This window comes from Pleuronectes platessa, chromosome 17 (genome assembly GCF_947347685.1).
Source record: "Pleuronectes platessa chromosome 17, fPlePla1.1, whole genome shotgun sequence".
In the NCBI taxonomy this organism is placed as follows: domain Eukaryota; kingdom Metazoa; phylum Chordata; class Actinopteri; order Pleuronectiformes; family Pleuronectidae; genus Pleuronectes; species Pleuronectes platessa.
The window spans coordinates 2821349-2847255 of NC_070642.1; the positions used below are offsets into that span (position 1 = coordinate 2821349).

The window sequence follows — 25907 nt, forward strand, 5'->3', positions numbered from 1 at the left end:
GGTTTACCGTTTACCTCTTTCTAGCCAAATCTTCAGTATGCATTTACTGTAATAGAATAAGAATCCTATATTTCAGACACCAATTGTGTCTTCATCTTTGGCATTCAGTTTAATAGCAATGAACGTCATTCACCAACTGATCTTGAGAATAAATCTATTCTTAAAACCCACATATGCAGTTTTTATTAAGATTCCAACATTCACCAATGGTTTTATCTGGGATTTGTTCTTATGTAAGAACAGAATGTACGCATACTGAATTGCACTCTTATGCACACTTGACAACTGAACTGCTTTTATATAATAATCAGTTAGTGTTTTTTACATTTCATTTTATAGTTGTATAAGACTAAATTACAATAATATTTTATTATTTTTACAGAATATTTGGTCTATACTGCCTATACTTTTTTTTAACCACATGAACATGTTGAGGTGTCAAATAAACAGTTGCCAATCTTTAGGTGTAATACACTGGTGTTTACATATTAAATGTGTCACATACACTAACCCTAACCCTCTATAGTTTAACTTCTACTTTGAGATGCAGAAGGAGCTAGGCATGGAGTCAACCCATAGAACCCAGAGCCTCCAGGTGACGCAAGCTCAGCTCCACCCAGAGTAACAGAACAGCAGCAGGCCAAGTGGCCCTAGCCCAACAAGAAGAAGGAGTGGCTCCAGTTCAACGAAGCTGGGCATCACTAGAGCCAGTAGGGGAAGGGCTTTCACGGTGGCCAAGGAGGCAGCACAAGTTGCATCAAGGTGGTCGTGGATCAGGAGAGGAGAGCCGTGGGTAGGGTAGCACTACCTGGATTGGGTCACCTGGGTGAGGATGATCTGAAACACCCAATGACCCCAGGTAACGTCACTGACAAAGTGTCCATGTGCATCACAAAGTGATGTATTTCACAAGCTTGTATTTAAAATGTTACGTCCAAGTGTGGCCATTTAATTCTGAAAACCAAGTTTTGTTCTGAGACAAGTGATGGCCCAAGAGGGATTGGGTGCGGATGGGTCCGGTCAGGCTCAATAGATTATCCACAGATGCAAATTTTTAGTTCCGTCTTTAGATTTGTATTGAATCCTTTCTGGCTTCTTAAATGTTCTTTTCAGTTTCTGTCTGCCTTTATATATGGGCATTTACGGGGAGTTGGCCTATGCTAATTGGGAAGACTGACATTAGCTTTCAACTTAAACTTCTTAAGATATTGGTAAATGAGGCCCATTGATCAGTTTGACTGTTACTGTGGGCAAAGATAATTTTTTTACACCTAAAACCACCACAAAGCTAATCTTTGACATCCCAGTTCACGAGGAGGTGGCTGAAAGGACCGATGCATATCTTTAATACAAATCCACGGCTAGTTTAGCTTTGTGGTTAAGCGAAGAGTTTTCTTTCTACCATGGCAAGTTCAATTACCAAAAATAAATGTTGTATTTTGCAAAGAGCCTAAAGACACATTGACTAAATCTTGAGATTTGAGGACACCCTGTGTCTCTGCTAATGTCTCCCTCTCTTCACTGCCCCATGACAGGTTGTTAGGTCAGCCTCAGAGCCTTCATGTTTAAGGCTGCTAATGGGTGGGATGTGTGTAGACCAGATATGGGCAAAGTACGGCTGGGCTCTTTAATCCGGCCCGCCGAACTTTTCCAAATATAAAAAATTTAGTAGCACTTGAATGAAACTTACTTATAGCACTTTGTAGTTTTGCTTTATTTTTTAAGAAATTGTACTTTCTTGCTTCTTGTGGTGCTGGGTTTGTACCCTCGGGTTGAATGCACTTATTGTAAGACGCTTTGGATAAAAGCGTCCGCTAAATTAAATTTGACCGGGAGTGTGGTGTATAGGGCTTGAAAGGGCACATGATCTCCCTTCACTTTTTCGCTTTGCCCTGTGAGCCCTTCTGTAAAGTGAGCGGATCAAGGAACGAAAAGTGGACAATGAGTGCAGAGTGTTTAACACAGAGTGGACAACAAAATACTATGTCACTGATATCCAAACGAAAGCTGTATGCCTGATATGCCAGGAAACTGTCGCAGTTTTCAAGGAGTACAACATCAGCCGTCACTTTGCTATGAAGCATGCTAACTAAGCTAGCAAGCAGTCAACGCAAGAATGGGCGGCTAAAGCTCAGAGGTTGGCTGAGTATTTGTTAAATTGCCTTACAAATAAATGCTTTGCTACTTGTTAAAGGTCAAATCCTTTCATGTAATGATTTTTCCATGTATTATATTAGTTCACAAAAATACTCCATCCATCTGGTCCTGGCCCGGCCCCTCAGTCAAATCTTAGAACCCATTGTGGCCCGCGAGTCAAAAAGTTTGCCCACCCCTGGTGTAGACAGTCAGAGGGAGCTGCTCTGAGCAGCAATGCCCCAACAGCACTCTGAACCAAACTTGTTGCACCTTATGAACAAATGATTAAGCAGAAGACCTTTCAACTGTCCTTCTCTCCTGTGTCTCATTCCTGCAACTGTGTAAGTGTGGGCTACAGTACTGAAGATGATGAGTGGAGGAGGTGCAGCAAGTGAGTATGTGGACCTGACAGAACTTACTTTCAATTTCCAGGCGGTTGAGGACGTCTACAGCTACAGCATCAACTTCCAGCTCACAAGTGCTTTGCTTCTCCACCTCTTCCAGGACTAATGAGCTGCAGGCAGGGAATTCATGGACAACTGATGTCAAATTAAATGCCCCAAAAAACTGTAAAAGTTATATGAACATTTCTATATAAAGTAGACAAATATAATGCACCATGGATGTAGTTGATATATATAATTGTAATCCCATGTAGCAAGGAAGGATATCAGTAAAAGTACTGGATTCAATCTTTGCTGTCTGGGCATACTCTCACAGTGAGAGATAAATGCAGCAGAGTCTGTGCAAGTGGGACTCACCAGGGTAGGGCATTCTCCTCCCAGCGGACAAACGTGCCCCCCAGGGTGCTGTCATTGAGCTTGGAGTTGCAGGGGCTCTTCCAGGGGCTAATGCTGGGACAACTGCCTGGCGTCTGCCTGTCTGGTGCCTCTGGAAAACAAACAACAGGGCAGAGTGAAAGGTGTTATAGTGCTTCTCTAGAAGGATTTGCCAAGAGGTCTTGAATGGTAAGGAGACAATAGAAGACAAAAACAAAAACACTCATCACTTGCTTAAAACAAGTAAAAATATTAAATATATGTGTTATAATGGAAAGAAAAAAGACTGGTTATTTAGATGTTGTCTTCCAGACACTGATAAATGAAAAGGCTTTTAGATACGTAGGTAGTTACAACAAAACACCATAATTTGACACAAGGAGACCTTTCAAAGACTAATCCCACTAGGGTGTTTCGGATTTTGAAGGATATTTTAAAACACATTAAGAGTTCTATTCATCTTTAAATGGCACATTTTCCAGTCCAGCCCCACCATTCTTCCCGTTATCCCAGATTAAGAACTTGCTTTCAAGTTTGAGTTTGAGTGTAGAAAAAAAGGTAAACTGGTGTACCCATTATTGGAGTATTTTGGTTTCTTTGTCGTTTTGGGCAATGAAGCCCCCTTTCAATTGATTGCATCAGTGTAGACTCTACACTGTAGAGGTGGATCAAACATGGGAACGCAGCTTTTGTCAGAGGAGAGTCCAGCGTGAGGACTTTGAAAGAGGTACTTTATTAAATTCAAGTGTGTAATTTTCTGTCCTGAATCATTAATGCGCTCACACAAGAAGGCAGCTCTGGCTGGCTGGAAGCTCTCTGAGAGTTTGGAGAGAGAGCTCGGATGGGCATGATGAGGTGACGATGAGACAGAGGTACTGCTCTGAGATTAAGACTAATCTCTGATCAACAGAGTCAGCTGTCTGGGGTTTAGACTCTGCAGTAGAAGTTGTGAGGGTCAGGTTCACACAAAAACCCTCAGTCTGACATTCCCACTGTGAGGCCAAAGTGACCATGGAGTTGACTGCAAATGTGCCTGAAGAGCAAACTGTATCCCCACCACCACCGATATAAAATGATCAGCCAATGGGTGCTTTGCTTTAGCTAGTGACAGATGTTAATTTTGAACAATATTTAAGGGCAAAACAGAGCAGCAAGAATAGACAAATTCAGAAGTTGTAAGTGTTAAGAAAGAAGAAAACCCATTAGTTGTGGGTCTCATTTCTCTGAACTGGTGAAGTGACCAAACTATTTAAAAAGTCTGCAAGACTTGCACAAGGAGAAGGGGGAGCTTTAAATTACGATTGAGTACCAAACTCTGTACTTTTACATTTAAAGAGTACAGAGTATAGACTAACGGCAACGGTGAGCCGAAAGCAGTAGCAGTGTGTAATTAGCATGTCTGCAGCCCACGCTTAAGATACACCCTGCATGGAATACTAAATGTAATGTGAGGTATCTACAACATATTAGATAATTAATTAGCTGGTTTGAGTTGTTGATGATTTTGTATCACTAGCATGGTTGAAATTAACTTTTACTTGCCAAAACTCAGCCATATCTGCATCAAGTATTCCTGACCAACATGCTATGTGGCACATTTAAAGAGTATGTGACATTTTTTGTATATCCTAAACATCAGCATACAATCCAATAGTTTCTTAGTTGGTATTATTTATGGAAAATCATTATGCTATCAGTAGTGTCAGTAGTGCTGATGACAACAACATTACGACTAACAGCACCTTATTGGTTGAACAGTGAATGGTACTGAGCCCTACTCAACCCAACCAGAGAACACAAACGATTAAGAAATATGTGGGTGCAAATGCACTTTTGGCACTTTCTCAGTTACCTGTTCAATGCTTTTAGGAGAACAAGGCCTGGTGGACTAAGTATTGAGGCAGCACCCTTGAACTACAATTTTTTTCATGTCATATCTCTCTCTTGGACGCTTGTTATTGTAATCTATTGACAGTATATGCTGGCAGTCAAAGCATAGAAATTAATACAAAAAAACGCAAAGCTATATTTTGTCACTTTTGTGAAAGACTAGCTATTATATACTTAAGCACCAGGCTAAAAATCAGCCTCTTTTGTTGAAAGTTTCACCCCAGAACACATTGACGGTTCACACACCTAAACCTGACCGGCATGGTACCAGTCTGCCAGTTTGAGCATTGTTTCTGTTCCAAAAGAGTCGGTTAGCAAAGTTGCATGTGACGCGTGTGACCAATGGAGTCCAGGCTTTCTCTGATGTTTGCCTTTCACACATAAACATCGAGCGGGAGATTCTTTGCACAGACGCGTTGATAACAACACAGGTGTGTTCTGGTGTGTTCAGGTGAGGGGTGGTGCAGCAGGCCCACTTGATCTATGTGAAACCTGCAGAGTTTGCTCATATCAGCTCATTCTCTAGAGTTTTTACTATGGGGCTGGACACAGAAACTCTAGTGAAAGTCTGGAAGACGGACATTTGCATTTTCACATACAGCCAGCTGAAGAATGTCTATAGTTTATGTCTGAAAGCAACTCTAGTATCTGCTTGCTTGTTCTTGTCCTTTCATAATTCGTAAACTTCTACATTTTCTGGAGATTGTAAATTGGGCACACAAGCTGAATTGAGAACAGATAGTGTTAACAAAAGAGAGGGAGAAATTTGAAAGCAAAGACTCAGAAAATAAAAGAGACCACACGATCAAACATGTGAAAAGATGAGAAATGGCAACATGAAGGAGGAAAACAGAGAGCTTTCAAAAGACCACAGAGAGATCCTGAGGCTGAGTTGAGATCAGGACTGATTCAATATGACACAATGCATGGCGGCCATCCCTCGCCCGCTCTCCATCCCTGCTGAGCCACAGAGAACAATGCAGTGAGCACGAAGTAGCCAAGCTCTGCCCACACTGTTCAGGGAAGACAAAAACAGTAGTGGGTCCAGTGTAGTGAAGCTGATGAGGGCTAAAATAGGCCACTCACTCAACGGCACTGGGGAATACCCAGAGACTTGTGTAGCTAAGGAACTTCCCCAAAGAGAAAGGTAGGATGTAAGAGAAAATGTCAGATCTAATTTGTTTATTTTGTGTAGAATCAGAGTAAATGTTGAAATTGTTATGATGATTTTCATTTTTGATTAGATGATTATAATCACGAAAAGACAAAGAAAATCCGACATGACGGGAAAATTCTTAATTTTGTATGATGCTCAAAATGCAGAGTCCCTTCTTTTCTCACCCCTACCTTTGTTCGGGCTCCTGCGGAACTTCACAGCTCCCAAGTTAACCAGGTTCATGCCATACAGGTTGTAGTCTATAAAGAACTGCAGAAGGAAGGGGATGTGGCCCTCGTTGGGCTGGTAACTTTTGTTCATCACTGCACCACTCTGCAACAGCTCACAGACCCTGCAAAAACATTAAACAATTAAAAAAATATGTAAATATAAACACACACACACACATAATACAACTGACTGACATTATTAATCCATGTAGTGCCCCTTTAAATATATAACAGTAGTCGTTTCATTTAACCCTGTGTTTACTGCTCAGAATGTTTTCCAGGACCATCTGTGCATTTACAGCATTTGCTTGATTTTTAAGATGAATAAGGAGCAATTCACTGAGTGACTGTTTGAGGTCCGTCCTGGAGTCATGTCTCCCCTTTAAGGTACAGAGCACCATGCTGGCTGAGTGCCTGATTGGCTGGTCTGCTGACTGGCTCGCAGACTGACTGCCTAACTGACTCACTGACTGACTGACAATCTGCCCCCACATTCATTCATTCATTTATATATTTTAATACATGTCCCTAACTATGTGTCTCTTTCCTCACGTAGTCTCTCTCTCTCTTTGCAGGTATCTCTGACTCCAGTGTTGCAGGATAACAACTACTATTATTATTATTAACAATAATACATTTTATTTATCAATTATTATATGAATTGTTGCTGCCATCATTAATAATCAATAACATATTTACACTGTTATGTATTATTACTATCCAGAGCTAATACCTGATGCTGCACAGGTGTGGTCTCTCTCTCCTCTCTCTCTGCCTGAATGGCTGACTTTTTTTGTCTTCCTATTATCTTTTCCCAAAATCTCTACCTTACCCTCTCCTTTTTTCTCCCGAAGCTCACTGTCTTCTCCTCGAGCCTCTTCCTTTATTCTTCCATGCAAATACACCCTTGTTCAATCAATTTGTACAACTGATTGTGCAGCAATCGATTTCAGTTTAGTAAGCTGGAGTCATGCACCCACACTCTGGTATTCAGTAACAGCAAACAGCAGGAGTCTGGAATTATCTCTATTCACATAAGCTGCATCGATCGGCAGCAGTCTTACCTTTTGACCATCTGAGGATTGAACAGATAGATCTTCATGAAGTGCTTCTCTTTGGCGTGGTAGCCATAGAAAGGCCTGTAAAAACACATCCAGACAGGAGACATCATCCTACTGCATGTCAACAATCATCATTCATTGAAAGGATTCACCCTCGTTGTCATTTTATGAATTCTAAATGGTTTTGTACTGCAAATTTTAGGCAATTCTCTCCTTTGTTAGCTCAGTTCAATAGATGACGAGTCACTTACATGCCAGAGACCAGCACCACTTTGAAGACATGCTGATTGCTGGAGGATGGGTTTCCCATGGCAACATTGATGGCCCTGTCGATGCTGAAGGCCACCTGCCGCAGGTAGCGCTCTGACTGCTGCCCATAGCCATCGTATGGCACGTAGATGTAAGGGAACACACCATGAATGTGAAGACATGTCTTCTGGCCTAAAAACAAACAAACAAATACATTCAACAACAGACTTAGCTTGATCCATTCTATTAATCTTCCCCTCTGATTTGTAGACATTGTTCAATTTTGCATTAATATGGCATAGTATTACTTATACAGTATCTGAGTACTTGACAGCGGCAGCTAAAAATCTATATCTGAGTTTAAGCGTGGTAAAGTTATTATTTTGTACTCCAAGTCTTTACTTTGTTGGATACAACTTTTAACATCTAAACAACATTTTAAACACAAGGAATAGAAGTCAATATTCTTAAACATCAAATCAGATCTAGACCTCAATAAATTCCAGCCTGCATATACAATTGATAATTACAAATATACACTCAGTTGCCATTTTATTAAGTAAATCTAGCAAAACTAATAGAGTCTAGTACAACAGTCCCACAATTAAATCCTTCCACCCTTCACCATCTATTAAAATTGTTTTAGAGCGTTGTTGATTGAAATGTATTATCCTTTTGGAGGCAGTCTGTGGCTGTTAAGTGCAGCATTACATTGCAGGAATAATACATTTCCCTGCAAAAGCCACATAAAACATGTGTCCAGGAGTGCAAGAAATAAACTGAAAAATAAGAAATTAACCTCAAATGAAAAAGAGATCAGCAGGACCGTATGAATCAACCCACTCTGATCAAACACTCATTAGCCAGCATTTAGTGACACAGTCCTGAACAAACACCAATGTGCTGTAGCTCCCATTGATTTGACTTCCTACACAGACACTATTAAATCTACTGACAGGCTGCGATTGAGATGGATGGAGTGTTCTGAAGGTTGAGCAAACAGCTTTTTCCACCAGTAAGTTTTTCTCCAATCATTGTGAGGCAGCATCGATAGATGAATGCGACAAAAGCCTGTAACTCCATGATTCATGACGTACATGCAGACGTTTAAACCAGTCAATTAGCTAAATAACTACAAATAAACCGAGTGGAACATGGCTCTGGACTGTGGCGGTAACAGAGTGGAGAGAGGGAGATACAGTAGTTATAATAGTGTTGGTGTGACATCATCACTGCCAGACAGACACTCACATTGCTGAAGAGTCATCTGAGGTGAACTGTGCTACAGACACCACGCTGATTCATTCCCTTTATACCATTATCAGCATGGGCCAGAGCTTGTATCTATACAATGCTGCAGGGGCCTGTGTGGTGTTTAGTTCAGTTATATAAAAGGAATAATAAGAGCATTGTAAAAATTATGACAACAAATGCAAGGGGTGCTGAGGCTCACCCAAATCGAAGCTTCTCACTCCGCTATCTTCTTGCAACATTGACAGGCTGACAGACAGCTGGACGGGAGGAGGCAGTGTTGAGCAGGAGCTCCACTCTTGCCCAGGCTTGTCTGCACATGCCCAGAAACAAGCCTGCCTTCCTTACCATCCCTGATCTTCAGGAGAGGAACAAAAGGGGGTTTCTGGCACTACTCCTCCACCTCAAACACACATACACTCGCATACATCAGCAACTTGCCAATTGTCTATCCTCATGCTATGGCGTGACAGATGCTGCGTGCGACGCAATGCCGCAGTGCCATGGGCTTGATTGCTGAGATTGCTGGATCCAAAGTAGAGGCTCCAAATGCGGAAGAAACGTTCTTTGCGTCTCTTTGCACAATAATACATATGACTGCCTACAAACATGAGGGGAGGGTGATGCTAGAAGGAAGGTGGTGATGAAAGACAATGAGCTGGTGTGATCCTGAATCTCAAGCTACTGCACTGCTTCGACTGAGGGAGCTGCAAATGTTGAAGCTCACAGGCAGAGCTCCCTGTGGCAGGCAGCATGTGAGGGGGAGACACACATAATCACCACTTTGAGATCAAACTTGTCTTTCTGCTTTTGATGGAGAAATAGTGTTTATTTGCTTGTTGTTCTCAACTTAATGTAGGCTGCATTGTAAGATAAATGTCAAACTGTGTAAAATCTATGAAGTCCTAAGGTGTCACATTGGAGTGAACCCAGATGAAAGATCCTAAGAGAAAATAAGATGGCGATATATTAGATAACAGCAATTTATTAAGTTTAAAGGGTAAATTATTTACTAGTTCAAGCCATTCTAATGTGAAGATTACCTGCTTTCACAATTTTATATCATATAGTCAAATAAATATTTATTGTCCAGTCAAAATTACCAATGGAAGAAGTCGCATTCATTTCTTAAAAATTGGGAATGATGGACATAATAATCCTGTGAGTCCAGCAGAACAAAGATGTTCTGCCCCCTGTTTGGATGCAACATGCCAGTTGGTATATCTCACCATTAGTCATGATATGAACTAAATTAAGTATCATACTTGTTGTATCTCATTATGTTTTGATATGCATATAAAAGCTGTAGTGAGGAGTTCATTAGTAGAAAAGTAATCCAACTCTAAAAAACTATTAACCGTAACCATTTCACAATTATCAGTTGTAATAACTTTTGACTGTTTTTCCTTGTTTTCTGGTTACTTTGTGGACTGGATCGGACTGTGCAGTATAATCAAACTGTCATATTCAGATTGAGGTTTGGTGAAGTTTACAGTAGCATTCTCCTTAAACAGGCACTAAACAGTTGAGGAGGCCTACAACTAATGATTATTGCCAGTGACATTAGTGTTTCTCATTCACAGGGTGTATTTGTTCGTTTACCACAGAACGAGGCCAAGGTGTCTGTATCCACCGTGAGAAACACAAAGGCTGGCCACTACTCCAGCATTTAGGGAACAGCAAGGACGACATTTGTGTGTTCGTTCTAAGCCTTTAATGTCAACGTGGATTTTTTTTTTCTTTCACATGCACACGCCAACGTACACTGCGAACAGCCTATGCTGGCTTCAGTTGCAGTTGCTAGGCAACAGTGTCAGCAAAGTAAAAGCCCATGATTGGAGGGAGGATTATTTCCAACCTGCTTGTCAGGCCACATAAAGATACAGAGGGAGAAAATGTGTGTTTGCAAAATAACTCTTAGACACATAGATGGCTGATCAGTCAAAGGTCACGGTCAAGATCAACAAAAACATGGTCTGAAAAACCCATTTCCCAATTTATCATTCCAAATACAATTACTCTATTTTTTTATTCCTCTGTCCTGTGTGAGAACACTTGTGAAAGGGCCCAAGGTGTCAAATTACGTGATTTATCTGGAACAAAAGTCCTAACGTATTGAACTTATGACGATCAATAGGGAAAAAGCAATGCATCCTGACATTTGGGAAGGTGGACCAGCAGCTGCTTAACTTTAATATTATATGAAACTGATTATCAGTGTTATCAAGTTTCGCTGAAGCTTTTCTGCAGAGTGTGTACGAGATGAGGACTGTTTTTCCCACTGTTCCTCAGCCACATGTGCAGTTTCCTGTTGGAGGATTTGTGAATGGGGGAGGGAGGGGCTATTCCAGCCTCAGGGACTTATCTCAGATGGGAGGAGCACTGAGGCAGAGGAGGTCCACTCAGCAAAGTGCCTTTCTCTGTCTCTCTTCCTCCCACCCCCACTTTCTGATCGTAATCACCACCAGGACTCCATGAATCGGCAGCCATTGCAAGAAGAGCCCCTACCCACTGGGTAAGTAAGGCAGTCAGCCTGAAGCTTAGTTAGAATAGCAGTGATATAAGCTGCCTTCAGACATGCACTAAAGTCATTGTCTGGATGTATTTCAGAATGCAAATGTCCAAGTGAGAGGTTGTGATCTCCTTTTTTGGTGATGGAATCACTTCAGAAAATCAATTATCATTTTCTACTGTATTTTTTATCTGCACATTTTATGGTATTTGTAAAAGAAACCAAACGACTAAACAGAGGTTGGAGGGAATGTACACTGAACCAACTTATGTGTTACTGATGTGTTGTGTCAGTTGTGACTTTGTGTATCATGTGTGTTAAGTTAACTTACAGTTTCTGGCTTAATTTCAAATATATTATGTGTGTGCAATGTCCTGTACTTGGGTCATCTAGATGTGACACACATCTCTGATCGTCAACACTGATCATCAGTCATGCCGCTAACTTTTTCCTTGGCGGTAAAGTCTGTCTGTCGGGCGCTCTTGCCTGGTAACCAACAGAAACTTCCAACAGAGTTCCAGTTCCAATAAAGTTCCAGTTTGAGAGTGTCTCTTTTTATGGAAAAAACTGGCACATTTCCTGGTTAATGTCACGATCTGTCAAAGATGGTGCTGAAGCTTGGTTTCATTTCTACTCTGGAGCTGGTGAATGTACGCAGTCCATATACAGGACTGCGACAACTACTCCAACCTCAAAATGCATGACTGCCCAGTAGAACACAGAAGCAGAATTTCGGGGGGGAAAAAATCTTCAAGGTTCAAGCAGGAAGTAGGGTTTTGATAAGCACAGGCTGTTGGCCGAATAGCCGACTTCATCATCTTATTCCCTCAAATAGTGACTAGTGCCTTACCACAGCTGTAGATGATAATAGGCCCATACTTCAGGCAGGCTTGTATAAGAGAAGCAACTTTATTTGGAATTCCCTGTTATTTAGGTATCAGTGTAGGATGCCATTAGTCAGGTAAACTTTGATCCAAAGCCACAAAAAAATCTTCAAGGTTCAAGCAGGAAGTAGGGTTTTGATAAGCACAGGCTGTTGGCCGAATAGCCGACTTCATCATCTTATTCCCTCAAATAGTGACTAGTGCCTTACCACAACTGTAGATGATAATAGGCCCATATTTCAGGCAGGCTTGTATAAGAGAAGCAACTTTATTTGGAATTCCCTGTTATTTAGGTATCAGTGAATAGCCGACTTCATCATCTTATTCCCTCAAATAGTGACTAGTGCCTTACCACAACTGTAGATGATAATAGGCCCATATTTCAGGCAGGCTTGTATAAGAGAAGCAACTTTATTTGGAATTCCCTGTTATTTAGGTATCAGTGTAGGATGCCATTAGTCAGGTAAACTTTGATCCAAAGCCACATTTCAATCAAAAATACTTTTTGGGAACATTTTGTACCAAAAACCTTCAAGTAAGTAAATCACTGTTTGTCTGTGATGTTTGTACAACAGATGGCTCCAGGCGCTGGTAATGCAGATGACTATACAACAACGACACTATCGTACCCCAGCAACACTCAACTCGATAAACAAGGAAGCGATTGAGTTTGTGCTGCTGTTATTCATGATTCACTGCCTTGCAGATACTTTTATGAGTTGAATAATGTTTTAGAATGCGGCATTTGGCAATTCCAGTTATCTTCTAGCTCAAACTGTCCTGAACAGAGCAACAGATACGTCCACGCACAGCAGTCACTCATGGTGTACTCTAAATCTAAACATAAAACATTGACTTCATATCTCTCTGCTTTAGGTCTGGTGGAGTAGTCAGGCTTTCTGTAATCAGACAGCTGCCACAGAGAGAAGTGGAGGAACATGTTAATAAAACCAGTGTTGGTGTTAATTAAAAGGCCCAGGGAGAGCTGAGTGAAATCTAGGACTGAGCACTCCCACCGCCTGGAGATGGAACATCAGGATTGTAGAATTTGTGCTTACTACTCAAAGCCACTGTGCTGGTGGAGGAGCTGAAAATGTTTTGCCTCTCCCTCAGGCCCCGCATCATTTGTCAAAATGTTAACACGTAAATGACCAGAATGGGGGGTCCTTAAGAGGGGGGCACACACGCACGCATGTGGTTTAAAGACATTTAGATTAAACAAGTCAGTATGTAGCTCACTCAGCAGCCTGTTAGGGCGCCAAGCACATTAGATACAGGAAGTGCGCGGGAGGAGAGGTTATGGTAGAGTAGCAGGTAAAGAGATGCTTAGGGGCGAGGCAAAGCAACATGCTTCTGAAAGAATTGATTTCAATCCAGATGGTTAAATTAAGTAAAAAGAAAGAAAAAATTATGTGAAAATCAAATCAATTTCTAATCCAGAGATTAATTCATTCATTCATTATCCTTTGAGCTGAAGCCAACTCCAGCTGACATTGGGTGAGAGGCAGGGCACTCTCTGGACAGGTTGCCAGCCTATCACAGGGCTGACATTTTGAGACAATTACTCATGCACACATTTACATTTATGGACAATTCTCTCATTAACCTACATGTCCTTGGACTGTGGGAGGAGGCTGGAATACCTATGCAGGCAGAAGAACATGCAAACTGATATCAGATCCCAAAGTGTGCAAGATCCAATGCCATAATTGAGCCTGTATGATTATGACATCCTCCATATTTTGGCATTTTGCCTTACAAGATAGCTTACAGGGTAGATTAAGGAGAGAGGGAGAGAGGGGTTCATAAATCCAACAAAGTTTCAGTGGAATCAAGCATGTGGTCATATGGTTTTCAGTCTGCACTCCTCCTCTTACTGTAACTGTGACAATGTTTTCTACGATACTGGCAGTGGTCTATACCTTCACAGAAACTCAAAACACGCAGACAATATTCTCAAGCAATTGGAAGTGTTCCTGTTTTGTGCAAATTTAGAAATATAGTTCAGCTCCGCATGACGATAGCAGCCAATCAATAGCTCCCCTGTCAGGGTAGCATCAGTGGCATCATCTTTCATATTCTGTCACTGTACTAATGAGTTAATAAAGAAATGTCCCCCATGATTCTGGGATCCTTCCAAATTGGTTGCAGTAAATATAAGTACAGTTCCAACATTAAGATGCTTATAGAATGGTCAACAGAGGAACATTGAAACAAACATCACAACGTCACTGATGTCAGAAATGCATTGATATAGCCACAAAATGAGGAACGTTCCGATGTGTGCGTTCAGAATGACTGGATTAAAAAGAGGAGTGAACAGAAGATCATGAACACCCTCGAAATAACACTTTCTCTGTTGTGTTTACTGCAATCATCTGCTCCTTGAATTTACAGCTGCAGAAGAGAGAGGAGATGGAAGATACAGATGAGCAGTCAGCATATGAATGATGAGTGGAATATGACTATGTTTCCTGCATTAGAAACAAATAACGCAAGGCAGATCTGCATGCTCGCATCTTTGCACAGGAGTTAGGCCAGCCATCGCAGAGTAGTGTTTTTGTTTACAGCACATTGACACGGCTTCGGCCCTTATCACAAAAAAATCTTGAATGTTGATGTTTCAGGTTGACATCTTAGACAGCATATTCTACTCTTGTGGCACATGTTTTTACTTCATTCATTTTAATTGTATTCTTTTTCAGTTGTTTTTCTAGTTTTGCATCTATTGCATGTAGAAGCATCATCAACATACCCACTCTTTTTTATTTATATATTTTTTTAAACACACCCACTCTTTTCTCAAATGGGCTCACCGAGCCTCTGACTCTGATATTTGATGTGTGACATACAGCCCCTGAATCTGGCCCAGGAAGCAGAGTTTAATGCATATTTTAAAGCAGCTCATGACAGACACAGCTGACACATTCCCAATGACTTATCTTTGTTTCTTAAATTGAATTGTTTAACGCATTATAATTGAACACCTTCCAACAACAACCACAATCGACCATCAAGTCAACATACAAGATAGAGTCATGATATAAAGATAATTTCCTCATTCTATTTCAATATGACTTCAATTAGGGCTGCACTATTACTAACAAAGTATCTTCCGAAAAAACACAAATCAACACGGCAGTATAGAGAGCTGCAAAGAGGTTTTCCAGGCCAGAGGGTGGGTGGGAATGTCTCCTTCTGTATCTGTGTCTGGGCTACGTAAGCAGAGAAAAGGGCAGGCCCTTCCCTCCTGAGCCAGGCATCCCTGTCCTGGCTGGATGCCCGAGCAAAAAGCCAGGAGCTGAGGAGAGATGACGTCTCAGCCAGGTTATTCCTAAATAAGCGAGAGGACGTCTTACGCTGCTTCTGTTCATAGTAGTTTAAAGTTATACAAGATTTAAAACATTATCAGCTAACAACTATTTTCTATAAATATGTAATCCTGAGTGGTGAAGGTAGTCAAATACCCTCTGTGTCTTTAACTGGTCCAGGTGCACATTAATGTGGTTCGGGGTTTTCCGCCAATGATCCATTGTTGGATGAAGAGAATAAAAAGAGAGGAGAGAAAGAACACTGAGAATTTGAAAATGCCTCCGCCTCCTTTTCAGTTATGAATACTGACACACTTAAATACATTTCCAATATTATAACACTCATTCTAGCCAGAAGTGCATTTTGAGTACTTAAAGCTTTATGTACAACTTCTAGTGATCACGTTTGTCCCGAGTCACATTCATCACTATGAGCGGATGATTATATGAACAAATTATTTAATGAGTTTATGATCCCAGATTCAAGGAAAAGGTAAGACGCACTGATTCCGCTGCTCTCTCTCTCTCTCTCTCTCTCTTTGTGTGTGTGTCCCTCCCTTAACCTGGTTCTGGTTCAAGCAGAGTAAAGATGCCTTTTCTCACTTTTTCTTTTGAAGTTTGTGACCAGTCCTTACTATATGTGAGACAACAGCACACATAGCTACACATCTAGACCAATTTATGAGAAAAAACTTCACATGGACATGCTGTAATTTGTGTAAATTTGGACTAAGAAAGAACACAATTACACAGTGCACAATTTACCCAAGTTTTATCTAAATTCAGTCACCTGTGTCTAAGTTAATGCAGATGGATGGGTGGACAGGATGAATGGCAACCAATGAATTGTCTACCTGCCCCACATTCATGACAGGGAACACAATCACCTCCCCATTTTTCCTTAATGACCACTTTCTTGCCAGTATTTCCCCATTGCTCAAGCTGAGGCTGCAGGAGGAGAGGGCAGCAAGGATGTTCCTTTACGCCAGCCATCCCTGGCATGGCCCTGGCTGAGTAGACAGAGAGCACAGTAGAGTAAGTCATTTGAGCTGATAGGATGAGACTGACCAGATGGTCACTTGGTTGTGCTTCATGCCAGACTTTGTTAAGCAGACAAAGCAAGGATATATCAGTCTTCATAAATATGACCACTTAAATCAAGGCTGGCTATAGTGTGATGTTGGCCGGCCTATGCTGTGATTGTGCAGGCTGGTCTTCCTGCCTTTTATTCTTTTTAAGATAACTGTATGTCTGCCTGGCTTGTGAGAACACAGTGTAGATGGTGGCAGCAGACTTCACAGATCTGGACTGGGTCAGTGATAATTCAAAGCAAGATAGGCAACTCATGGGACTTGATTGAAATGACACTAAAACCAGGAGAACAGAACAGCAAATTATTTTCTTCTTCAAACATCAAGAGCCTACAATCTGGGATGTACAGGAATCACAAATGACAGTCCAATCAGACCAGACTTGATTTATGAAGCCCACTCTTGCTTAACTCTTTTCCTCCCAAACAATGACCCATAGATATAACAGTATAGTGCTTCCCCTTAGGTCTCTTTGCAGAGGAAAAATCGCTATTCTCTCTACCTTCTAGCAATCCATGCCATTTTCAACCACTGACTCCCTAGAGGGGACGCCGTTGTGGTACATAAGGCACTGCATTAGCTAAACCCCACCTCAGGAGATATTGCAACAGTGTGTGAGATGCATTATAGCAGACCCGAGTTATTGATTACTAAGTAACTATTTTTATGATTAATTATAAACGATTAAATCAATTAGCTGTTGCAGCACTCCTGTTAGACTTTGAAAGATTTACCAAAATACACAGTCAATTAGGGTTGGTAATGAATAATCGAATATTCGATTATTCGTCATTAATAATTCATTTGAATAAAAATCCAAGCCTAATGAATAATCGTTCTAGTCCCGCGCATTATGAGAACAACATCTTCCAGTAACTTGTGCATGCGCGACTTCCTACAGCAGATGAGTGTAGCGGGTGCTAAATCCCTGTCAGATTTCTTAACGGACTATTAGTTCAGGTCAGTGATGTGTACGTCTAAAAGAAAATATGTTTTCACTCTAACCGCCTGAATTCAACGCAAGCGAGTGTGCATGTTGATGATGCTTCTTATGCACAACAGATGAACAATTAAATGATGTGTTGTAGATGTTTGAAAGGCAGACTGCAGGTGAACTCCATAGCCAATTCTCCGAATTTTACCCGCAGGTCATGTCTGAAAACGACTCTGTATCTATCTCTTTCTGCACTGATTGTGAGTGATTCATACCTTGTCTGCCCTTCGTATGACTCCTGCTTGGGTGACTGGAGACCTGCAGGCTTTGATCTGTTTGACATGATACGATTGTTTTACCTTCTTGTTCTTATATTGCTTAAAGGTTGACTGAGCAGAAATGCTCTCTCAGCCCTGACCCGCTTTACTCATTTTGCGCTCACTCCTTAAAACCTAAGAGTTGCACAGTCACTGGCTTACAGTGTTGGCTGTTGACCAGCTCTGTTGTCACAGGAACTAAGTGACTTGCTCGAGGGCACATTAGCATTCACTGCTCAGTTTGAGAGTATAAAGGCCGAATTATAGTCCTGCAACTGCAACCGCGGAAGGCCACGCAGTTGCATCGACGGACTCGTTTTGGTTTATGCTTCTCTAACGTGTTGCGCGTATTGCAACGCAATTCACCGCCAGAACACTAGGCGGAGTAACGTTGTTTGTCGAAGACAAAACACACAAAGAAGAGACGTCTTCTTCTTCGTTGACTGTTTATTTAGATTGCCACTCCGGCTCCTCATAGCCTATTTCTGGCGGACAAATCGGCCAGTCAGTGACGGGTTATACAAGTGGTCATACTTTCGGATCTCTTCTGCTAAGTGCTCATCTATTTGGCCCATATTCGTTCTGCTAAATCTTCCGTGATTTCTGCGTATTGTGGGGCATGAAACCGGAAACTAGACTCCGGACGGGATGTAGTAAGCAGACCAATCACAAGCCTTGCGGGCTGCGTGAGGCTCGCGTCGCTTTGTCGTGTAGTTAGAAAAATTGGCGGACGCACTCAAGCCGCCAGAGGGCACAAAAGGGGCGTGTTGCGTGTCTTGCGTACATGCGTGCTTGCGTACAACCAGACTATAATTCGGCCTTAAGTCAGCAGGTGAAATCTGAAATTATAGTAGCCAAGTTAATACTTTTGTATTTCAATAGAGTATACAAAGGCATGCACCCCTACAGTATACAGTATGTAACAATATTTGTAACAACCACTGGGATGCTTTTTGCAGATTAAGTCCAGCTGCAGACTTTCGGCAAAGAAGAAAAGAGAGAAGTGCCAATGTGCCAAATATATACTGGTTATGTAATATTGTCCTGTGCTTTTTGCTAACATTTTGGAAATCCACTGCATAATTGTGCAACATTTGAAGGAAACCAGCTGCAGAGTAAAGAGGTAGGATGCAAGGGATTGTTAGGGAGAGTAAAAAACATAGGCTTGTACTTCAGTTTAGACACACACGAGAGATAGAGAAACAGAAGACCAGAGAGAGCATGAGTTAGAGGAACCAATCTGAGAAAAGGAAGAGAAGAAAAAGCTAATGTCAGGCCAGAGAAAGAGGACGAGTGAGCAACCATAGAAATCTACAGTACAGAAAAGAGCAGCCCATGCAGTGAGAGTGTAATTAGCAGTCTGATAGTTTACAGGAAGAACCCTGTGAACTAGGACACTTCATTCCCATATAACCTCAGCCGACCGAGAGCAGAGAGGGAGGGAGGAAAAAAGCACAACTGTTGTGCTGAGTGCTGTGAAGAAATATGGGGAACATCAGCCTAGGCCAGGCACAGCCCTTGGGCTGGCAGGGCAGGACCAGGAGAGGAGGCCCACACACTGGTGGAGGACTGAGTCCTGCAGCCAAGCATGACGAGGAGGAGGAATGAGGGAGGAAAGACAGCAGGAAGAGAGAGTGTAGCAGACAGAGGAGGAGGGGCTGGAAACAGGAGGATAAGCAAGAGCCTAATTAAATTAGGCTGCACCAACATGCAATGTGGAAAAATGAAATCCTTTCTAAACAAGTGGAGTGAAATCCAATTAGGCTGCAATACTAAAAGTCAGTAAAGTATAGATTTAGGAGTCTAGAGTCTGACTCACATCATAACATATTGTTGTGGTGATGGACACCATGTATAGCTGCTTTCAGACATGCACTGAAGCCCGCAGTTCCTACATATTTTGGTAATCTGCTTAAGAGTGACAAAAAGAAAGACAGACAGAAAGAAAGAATACAAAATCCATCCAGAATAGAAGAGTACCAACACAACTCTCTGTGGCGGGCTGTGTTATGGCAGCACACAGCAGGAAAGCAGAAAAACTGAATATAGCCTCGACAAGCATGGCCCCATTAAAGGTCTTAATTTGCCCTCACTAATGACTGCCACCATCCTAATGTTCAGGAATGCAAGTGAATGGGGGGTACAAGATAAGAATAGGGTGCTGTGGAGGGCAGGGGGATTTAGAAGAGTGTGGAGCTTGAATTGAAGAGGACTGCGAGGAGGGGTATGGGGGTATGAGGCCAAAGGCCAAACTAGCTCCACTTGTAAACACCCCCTCTCTCTGTGTGCGCCATGCAGCAGCTCTCCCACAGAGGCAGTCCAGGACAATGTGACGGTAGCTGAAGAGTGAGGGGGAGGAAGAGGGGAAACAGGACCATGTGGGAAGAGAGATGAAACAAGGTGCTGATGTGATTCAAGGGAAGAAAGTAAAAGCTGGTGATGGATACATCATAGAGATATCTGGCGTTTAGAACATCTGTATCCGCCGATGCCTGCACATACTAGGTCGCTTAACAGCATTTTGTGGATAATAACTTGTAGACATTAGTACGGTGGCCCTGAGAGCTCAACGCACAGCAACTTAAGAAAACACATGCAAGTGGACAAAACACAAGCAAAGTAAGGAAACATCGTCATCAATTTCACAACACAATAAATTACAGAAACGCGCAGCAAATATAGAAATGCGCAGCAAATACAGAAACACGCAGCAAGAAAAAAAAAAAGACATCGGAAGTGTTTCCAGAGGACACTGCTGCCATAGGAGACACAAAAACATCCACGTTTCTGTAGTTACTGCGCATTTCTGTAATGTGTTGTGTTGTGAAATTGATGAAGAGGTTTTCTTACTTTGCTTGTGTTTGTCCACTTGCATGTGTTTTCTTAAGTTGCTTTGCGTTGAGCTCTCAGGGCCACCATACATTAGTTTCAATTTAAAGAAATAAGTAGAGTGCACAGAGTCAAACCACACTATTTCAAAATATAAATTAGTGTATAAAATAAATGTTACTCTGAATTCTCATTTTTGTGTCTCAATTGTTATTTAACAGTATTTCATACATTTCCCATTGCCGCCCTGCTTTCTAAATATCATTAAATTAACTGACAATTTGGTCGCGCGATGGTGAAAACCCTTCAAAGAGTTAGAGTATGTCGAGGAAAACAAAGGAATGCAGACGACAGGAGGAAGGGAAGGCTGCATACAACAGAGGAGGCGGGGGGGGAGAACACTGAGAGCCATGGACTGTGACCAGCAGCGGGAGACCCTCAGGGTATCTGCAGTTACTGGGACACATGCAGGAATATTCTTGTTCCCACTCTCGCAAGCATGCATGAAACTCTCTGTAGCTGATCACAAAAGCTGCTTTCATGCATGTACTGAACTCTTGATTAACTCCTGACATTCTCCAGAGTGGCTGCATGTGAGAATGGAAATGTCCGAGTGAGAGCCTCTGGACTTTCTCCAGAGTTTCTCGACCACCCCATGAGAAAAACTACATCAAGAGATCCTCCACGGGATTCATCGCCAGCGAGGGGGGCTCAAAACTACAAATAACTGAGGATGATAAAGAGAAAGTTTTTGGAAATAAAGGTTGATGTGGGTTGATGCAGGCGTTAATGTGCTGTGACGAAAAACAAGAATGTATTTGAATGATCCGACACTGCTTATTTGATATTGATCCAAGGATATGACACCGCTGATGCAAACTTTCAGTTTCAGTTGATCAAAGTACTCGTTAAATCTCAGGTCTGTATGAGACAGCATTTAATTTCTAAAACATGCTACATCATGATGTAGACTGTGGATGAATAAGGCAAGATGTGAGTCTTTGTGAAATGCAATACGTAAAACTCCTCCCCCTCTCTGGGAGATACATCATTTTAAGTTAAATGTGTGATTCGGAAGGGTCCGCTTCCAAAAAGAGCTCCTACAATCACGGTTTCCACTTTATTTATTCAACAGCCTGCACTGCTGCTAAAAAAAAATCCTAGAGGAAGCACTAGCTCCAGGAGCAACAACAATTCAAAGTGTATGTTAATTTAAAAAAAATCTCATAAAGTAGCTCAAGAGCTGATTTAACATGTTGTTCTGAGCAATTTGTGCACTGATTCAGTGTCTCATCCTGACAGCAAATTCCCCTCAGCAGTCCCTCATTACATACAACGTCCCATAGCAATCTTCCTTCACAATGACAGATTAATTATGAAAATAAACAGTTATGAGACCAGAAACTGTGACCTTTAGTTTTTTCAGATTATTCTTGGCCATATAAGGATAAACTGCAAAAGAAAGGAGAACTCCACTGAGGAGAAATGAGAATTAATTAATTATGAATGAATAGAGCAAACAGTGAGACAGTGAGAGCTGCAGAGAGATGCTACAGATTTCATAATGAGTATGAGGAGAACTGGTTAGAGCCAAGTGGTTGCCATGGTGCAAAAAGATGCCATGTGAACGTGTCTGTATGTTGGTTTGTGCTCAGACTTTCTCTTTGATAAAGGGGCAGCAGGAGATTACCAAGCACTGCCTCTCAATGTAACATATGGACATCCTTGTAGACGACGCAGACACTAAGTTGCAGCAGGGATCTAGCTGGGACTCAAGCAGATTTCCGTTGGAGAACAGAGCAGATCCAAATATAAGGTTACTCCTTAAGGAATAAAAAGTGTTAGTTCTAACATCAGAGATAGTATAAGGAGGTGGTCGTAAAAAGAGTCTGTGGCTTGTTACGCAGAAACAACGTCTATCTGCAGACACAAGCGTAGTTGCATAAAAATACACAGACACACAGAGCTATTTTTAGAGCTGGGCTTCCAGTATTTCCCTCTTTATAATAAGCCTGCCCTCAAACTGACTGTACAGGGATATTGAATAAAAATTTGATGAGCCAGACCATTTTCAGTTCCCACTGCAATCCCAGATTGAAATAGAACAGAGGCAGAAAGACTGTTGGTCCACAACTTTTAAAAGGAAAAACAGACTTGGCAAATGTACAGGAATGCACCAACGTTAAGCAGATATGCGCTACAAACAATCCATCCAGAACAGTCTAGTAAAATCTCTATTTGTTGTATTGTATTGAGACTTAAGAAGTGATTAACATTTCCCAGTAATGACTAATCAGTCCTTATAAGAAGAGAACAAAAAAACTAACTGCGTAAAACCAGCATTCGCCAGAAATCTTACAAATACTTACATTGCAATAGTGAATCAAAATCCTAGAGTTGTGTCCAGCTCCCTGTTAGTATCTACTAATTTGACACATACACGCCAAGGGCAGTTTGGGAGACACTACAGGTTGAACTGACAATCAAGCTCAAGTTCCTGTATTTTCATCTGACCGAATTAACACTGTTCGGACAATGATTTGTGTTATGTTGAGAAAAGCGCTACATTCATTTGGGTTCACATAACATTCCTCAGTGACTCAGTGAGGATGATTAGATATTGTGATTGGCCAGTGAGGCCACTTCTCAAACACACGCAGCATGCTCTTGTATGCATCCTGAAAGAGTGACCAGACCAGATTTTTTGATCTTGCACCAGCCCACTGATGCAGCAGGATTTCCCCTGTGCTCCAATTTGATAGTTTATCTACACCAGGCCGGTCTGTTGTCAATTGGTACATCAGCTCTACAGTGAACGAACATTTTACCAATTTGACCAATTTGTAAGTCAAAGAAATAGAAGATCATTGCTTGACAGTAAACGTTGATATTGTGGTAGGTCACAATCAACATAAGGAACACAAACCCTTGTGTTCCTTATGCTATATGTTCCTAATTGCTATATCTAAATTAGAGCTGTGAAAAATAACGCGTTAACGCGTTATGATTAAATTACAGGATTAATTTGTTTGTTTTTTTTAACGCATTTAACGCATGCGCAGAAGGACCTTCCAATTCCGCCGCCTCTGCACTAGTTGCCGCTCTAATGCAGTCAGACGGCAGCTGCCATTCAAACAAACAAACATGGATAATTCTGATGAACCTGAGGACCTTCTGGACGGGAAGATCGTGTTCCAAAAAAACAAAGATCGAACATTCAGTAAAACCAAGGTGATATGCACACTCTGCGAGAAGACGTTATCGTTTCACCGTAGCAATACCCGCCTAACCACCGCAACGCGAAGCATGTGTTGGTCGGCGAGGGGCGTTCAAGTGGAATGCGCCAAACCAGACTCACTCGCCGGACACATTGTGCAAAAGAAGCGGTCAGCTTTACTGTCAGAGAATTTGAACAAGTTAGTTTGCCTCACCAACTGGCTAAAGACCGAGTAGCTAAGAGGGCCTTTAGAGGCATTAGATTGTATCATGGTGTGGTTAATGGTTGTGTGACAAAAAATATAAAAAATGTCAACCATCCTATGGCTAAGAAGCTCAAATAATTTCTGTTTAATTTTAAAAAAAAAGTTTTATTCAACCACACAATGGCTAAGGAGCCCGAATTCTGTTTAGGATGAAGATTATATTAATGTTCCATATGGAAAAGCAATGATAACTGCTGAAGAACTGCTGAGTTGCAGCACAAAAGAAAAGTTAAATGTCATAAATCTTGTTTTCACAAAAATATTCCGAAAAAAATCGGTAATGTGATTAATCATGATTAATCCATAGAAACCTGTGATTAATTTGATTAAAAATTGTAATCATTTCACAGCCCTAATCTAAATACAAACAGCAACAAAAAAAAACTGAAATGCATTATCACACAAAGAAGCACAATGCTGAAGGATTTGTAGATTCTTTGCCCTCATTTCTTCTCCCCCCTCTGACACTCTCATCTCTGCTACTGAATACTGGTCAGCTAAAGTCAGCTCCCCAGACTGCTTCTTCAGTCATTTAGACTCACAATGCTGAAAGCCGAGTAGTTTGGTATGCGAGAAATTATTACTCAACACATTGCCCCTTTTCTTTAGTGTGCAATACATTACAGAAGATTATCAAAAGCATTAAACTAGTCATGAATTTTCGAGTTCACGATAAATTCCTTTTATTTTTTTATTTGTTTACACCTGGCACCAGCATTACGCACACAACTCAAATCGAGCATCACCAGTTCAATCAAGTGGCACTCCCTAACTCAACAACTAACTTACAATTTTAGCTACTACTTTCCCACAGCTTGAACTGAAACCATGAAAACGTATCGCTTTTGGTCTATGTAATTAAAAGCCTTCAATCAGGTCTGATCTAGAGCTATATGACCAAAAAAAACATTTACCCTGCATGGGGAAAACCCTATGAATTCTATTTTTAGACAACAGCACAGTCAATTCATTAGGTTTATGCACTAAAGCACAAGTACATTACTGAAATAACAGGAGTGCTTCTACTGAATCCTAATTTGCACAGATACCCCAATGTTACAGATACTTTGTGTGTCTTTGTGAGCATGTTAAAACCGTGCTGAAAAGGCACAGTGTGGCAGGTTTAAAGCATTCTCCCATTTTCAAGCTGAGATTCATGCTTTCTTCAGTCTGCCCAAATTCTTTCATTATTTTTAGACAAGGTCTAAATCTGCCTTGAAACACTGCAGCAACACCAGTGGCCCTGCGGAGACAGAGTGGGAAGTCTCCCTCTCTCATTATGAGAGTGGACAAAACAGGGCCCCTCATCTCTCTCTCTCTCTCTCTCTCTCTCCCTTTGTGGGGAGAACGGGGCAGGAGGATAGAGGTAAGGACAACACTGAGCGTAGGACCTGAAATGACCCAACACCACGTGCCAACACAGGCCTCTCTCTTCAGACCACACAGAACCACATTACAGGACCTGTTTTGGAAAACTAAGAGGTACTTCCAGAATATAGGACATTACAGACACCAACCAACAGTGGCCCTTAGCGGAGACCCTGCATTAGACGGCACTTCACATCAAACACTGGCTTTTTAATACAGATGCATAGAAAGACAAAACACTTCCTGCTATCCCCCCATTCCCTCTTCAGCAATGTGCATCCATCTCACCATGGAGATGGACTAAATCCCATTACCTCATTGGCAAAGCCATCCGGAACACAGCTACTAGAGCACAACAACTCCTATAGGATCGGGTTTTGTCCTTTCTCTATCAAAATGATTAGGGTAAGGATGAAGTCGTTACAAT

At 41.5% G+C, this 25907-nt stretch overlaps 1 protein-coding gene across 2 annotated transcripts in view; it reads right to left on the reverse strand.

Moving 5' to 3' along the window:
- The window catches only part of rev3l (REV3 like, DNA directed polymerase zeta catalytic subunit), a 69545-nt gene that overhangs the window by 35292 nt on the left and 8346 nt on the right, over positions 1–25907 (reverse strand). For both annotated transcript variants that reach the window (XM_053444602.1, XM_053444603.1), the window contains exons 2-6: positions 7504–7693; positions 7256–7330; positions 6153–6313; positions 2898–3027; positions 2556–2650 (exon numbers count right to left, since the gene is read on the reverse strand). In XM_053444602.1, the coding sequence (XP_053300577.1) occupies positions 2556–2650; positions 2898–3027; positions 6153–6313; positions 7256–7330; positions 7504–7693 (651 nt within the window). The remainder of the gene's footprint in view (positions 1–2555; positions 2651–2897; positions 3028–6152; positions 6314–7255; positions 7331–7503; positions 7694–25907) is intronic.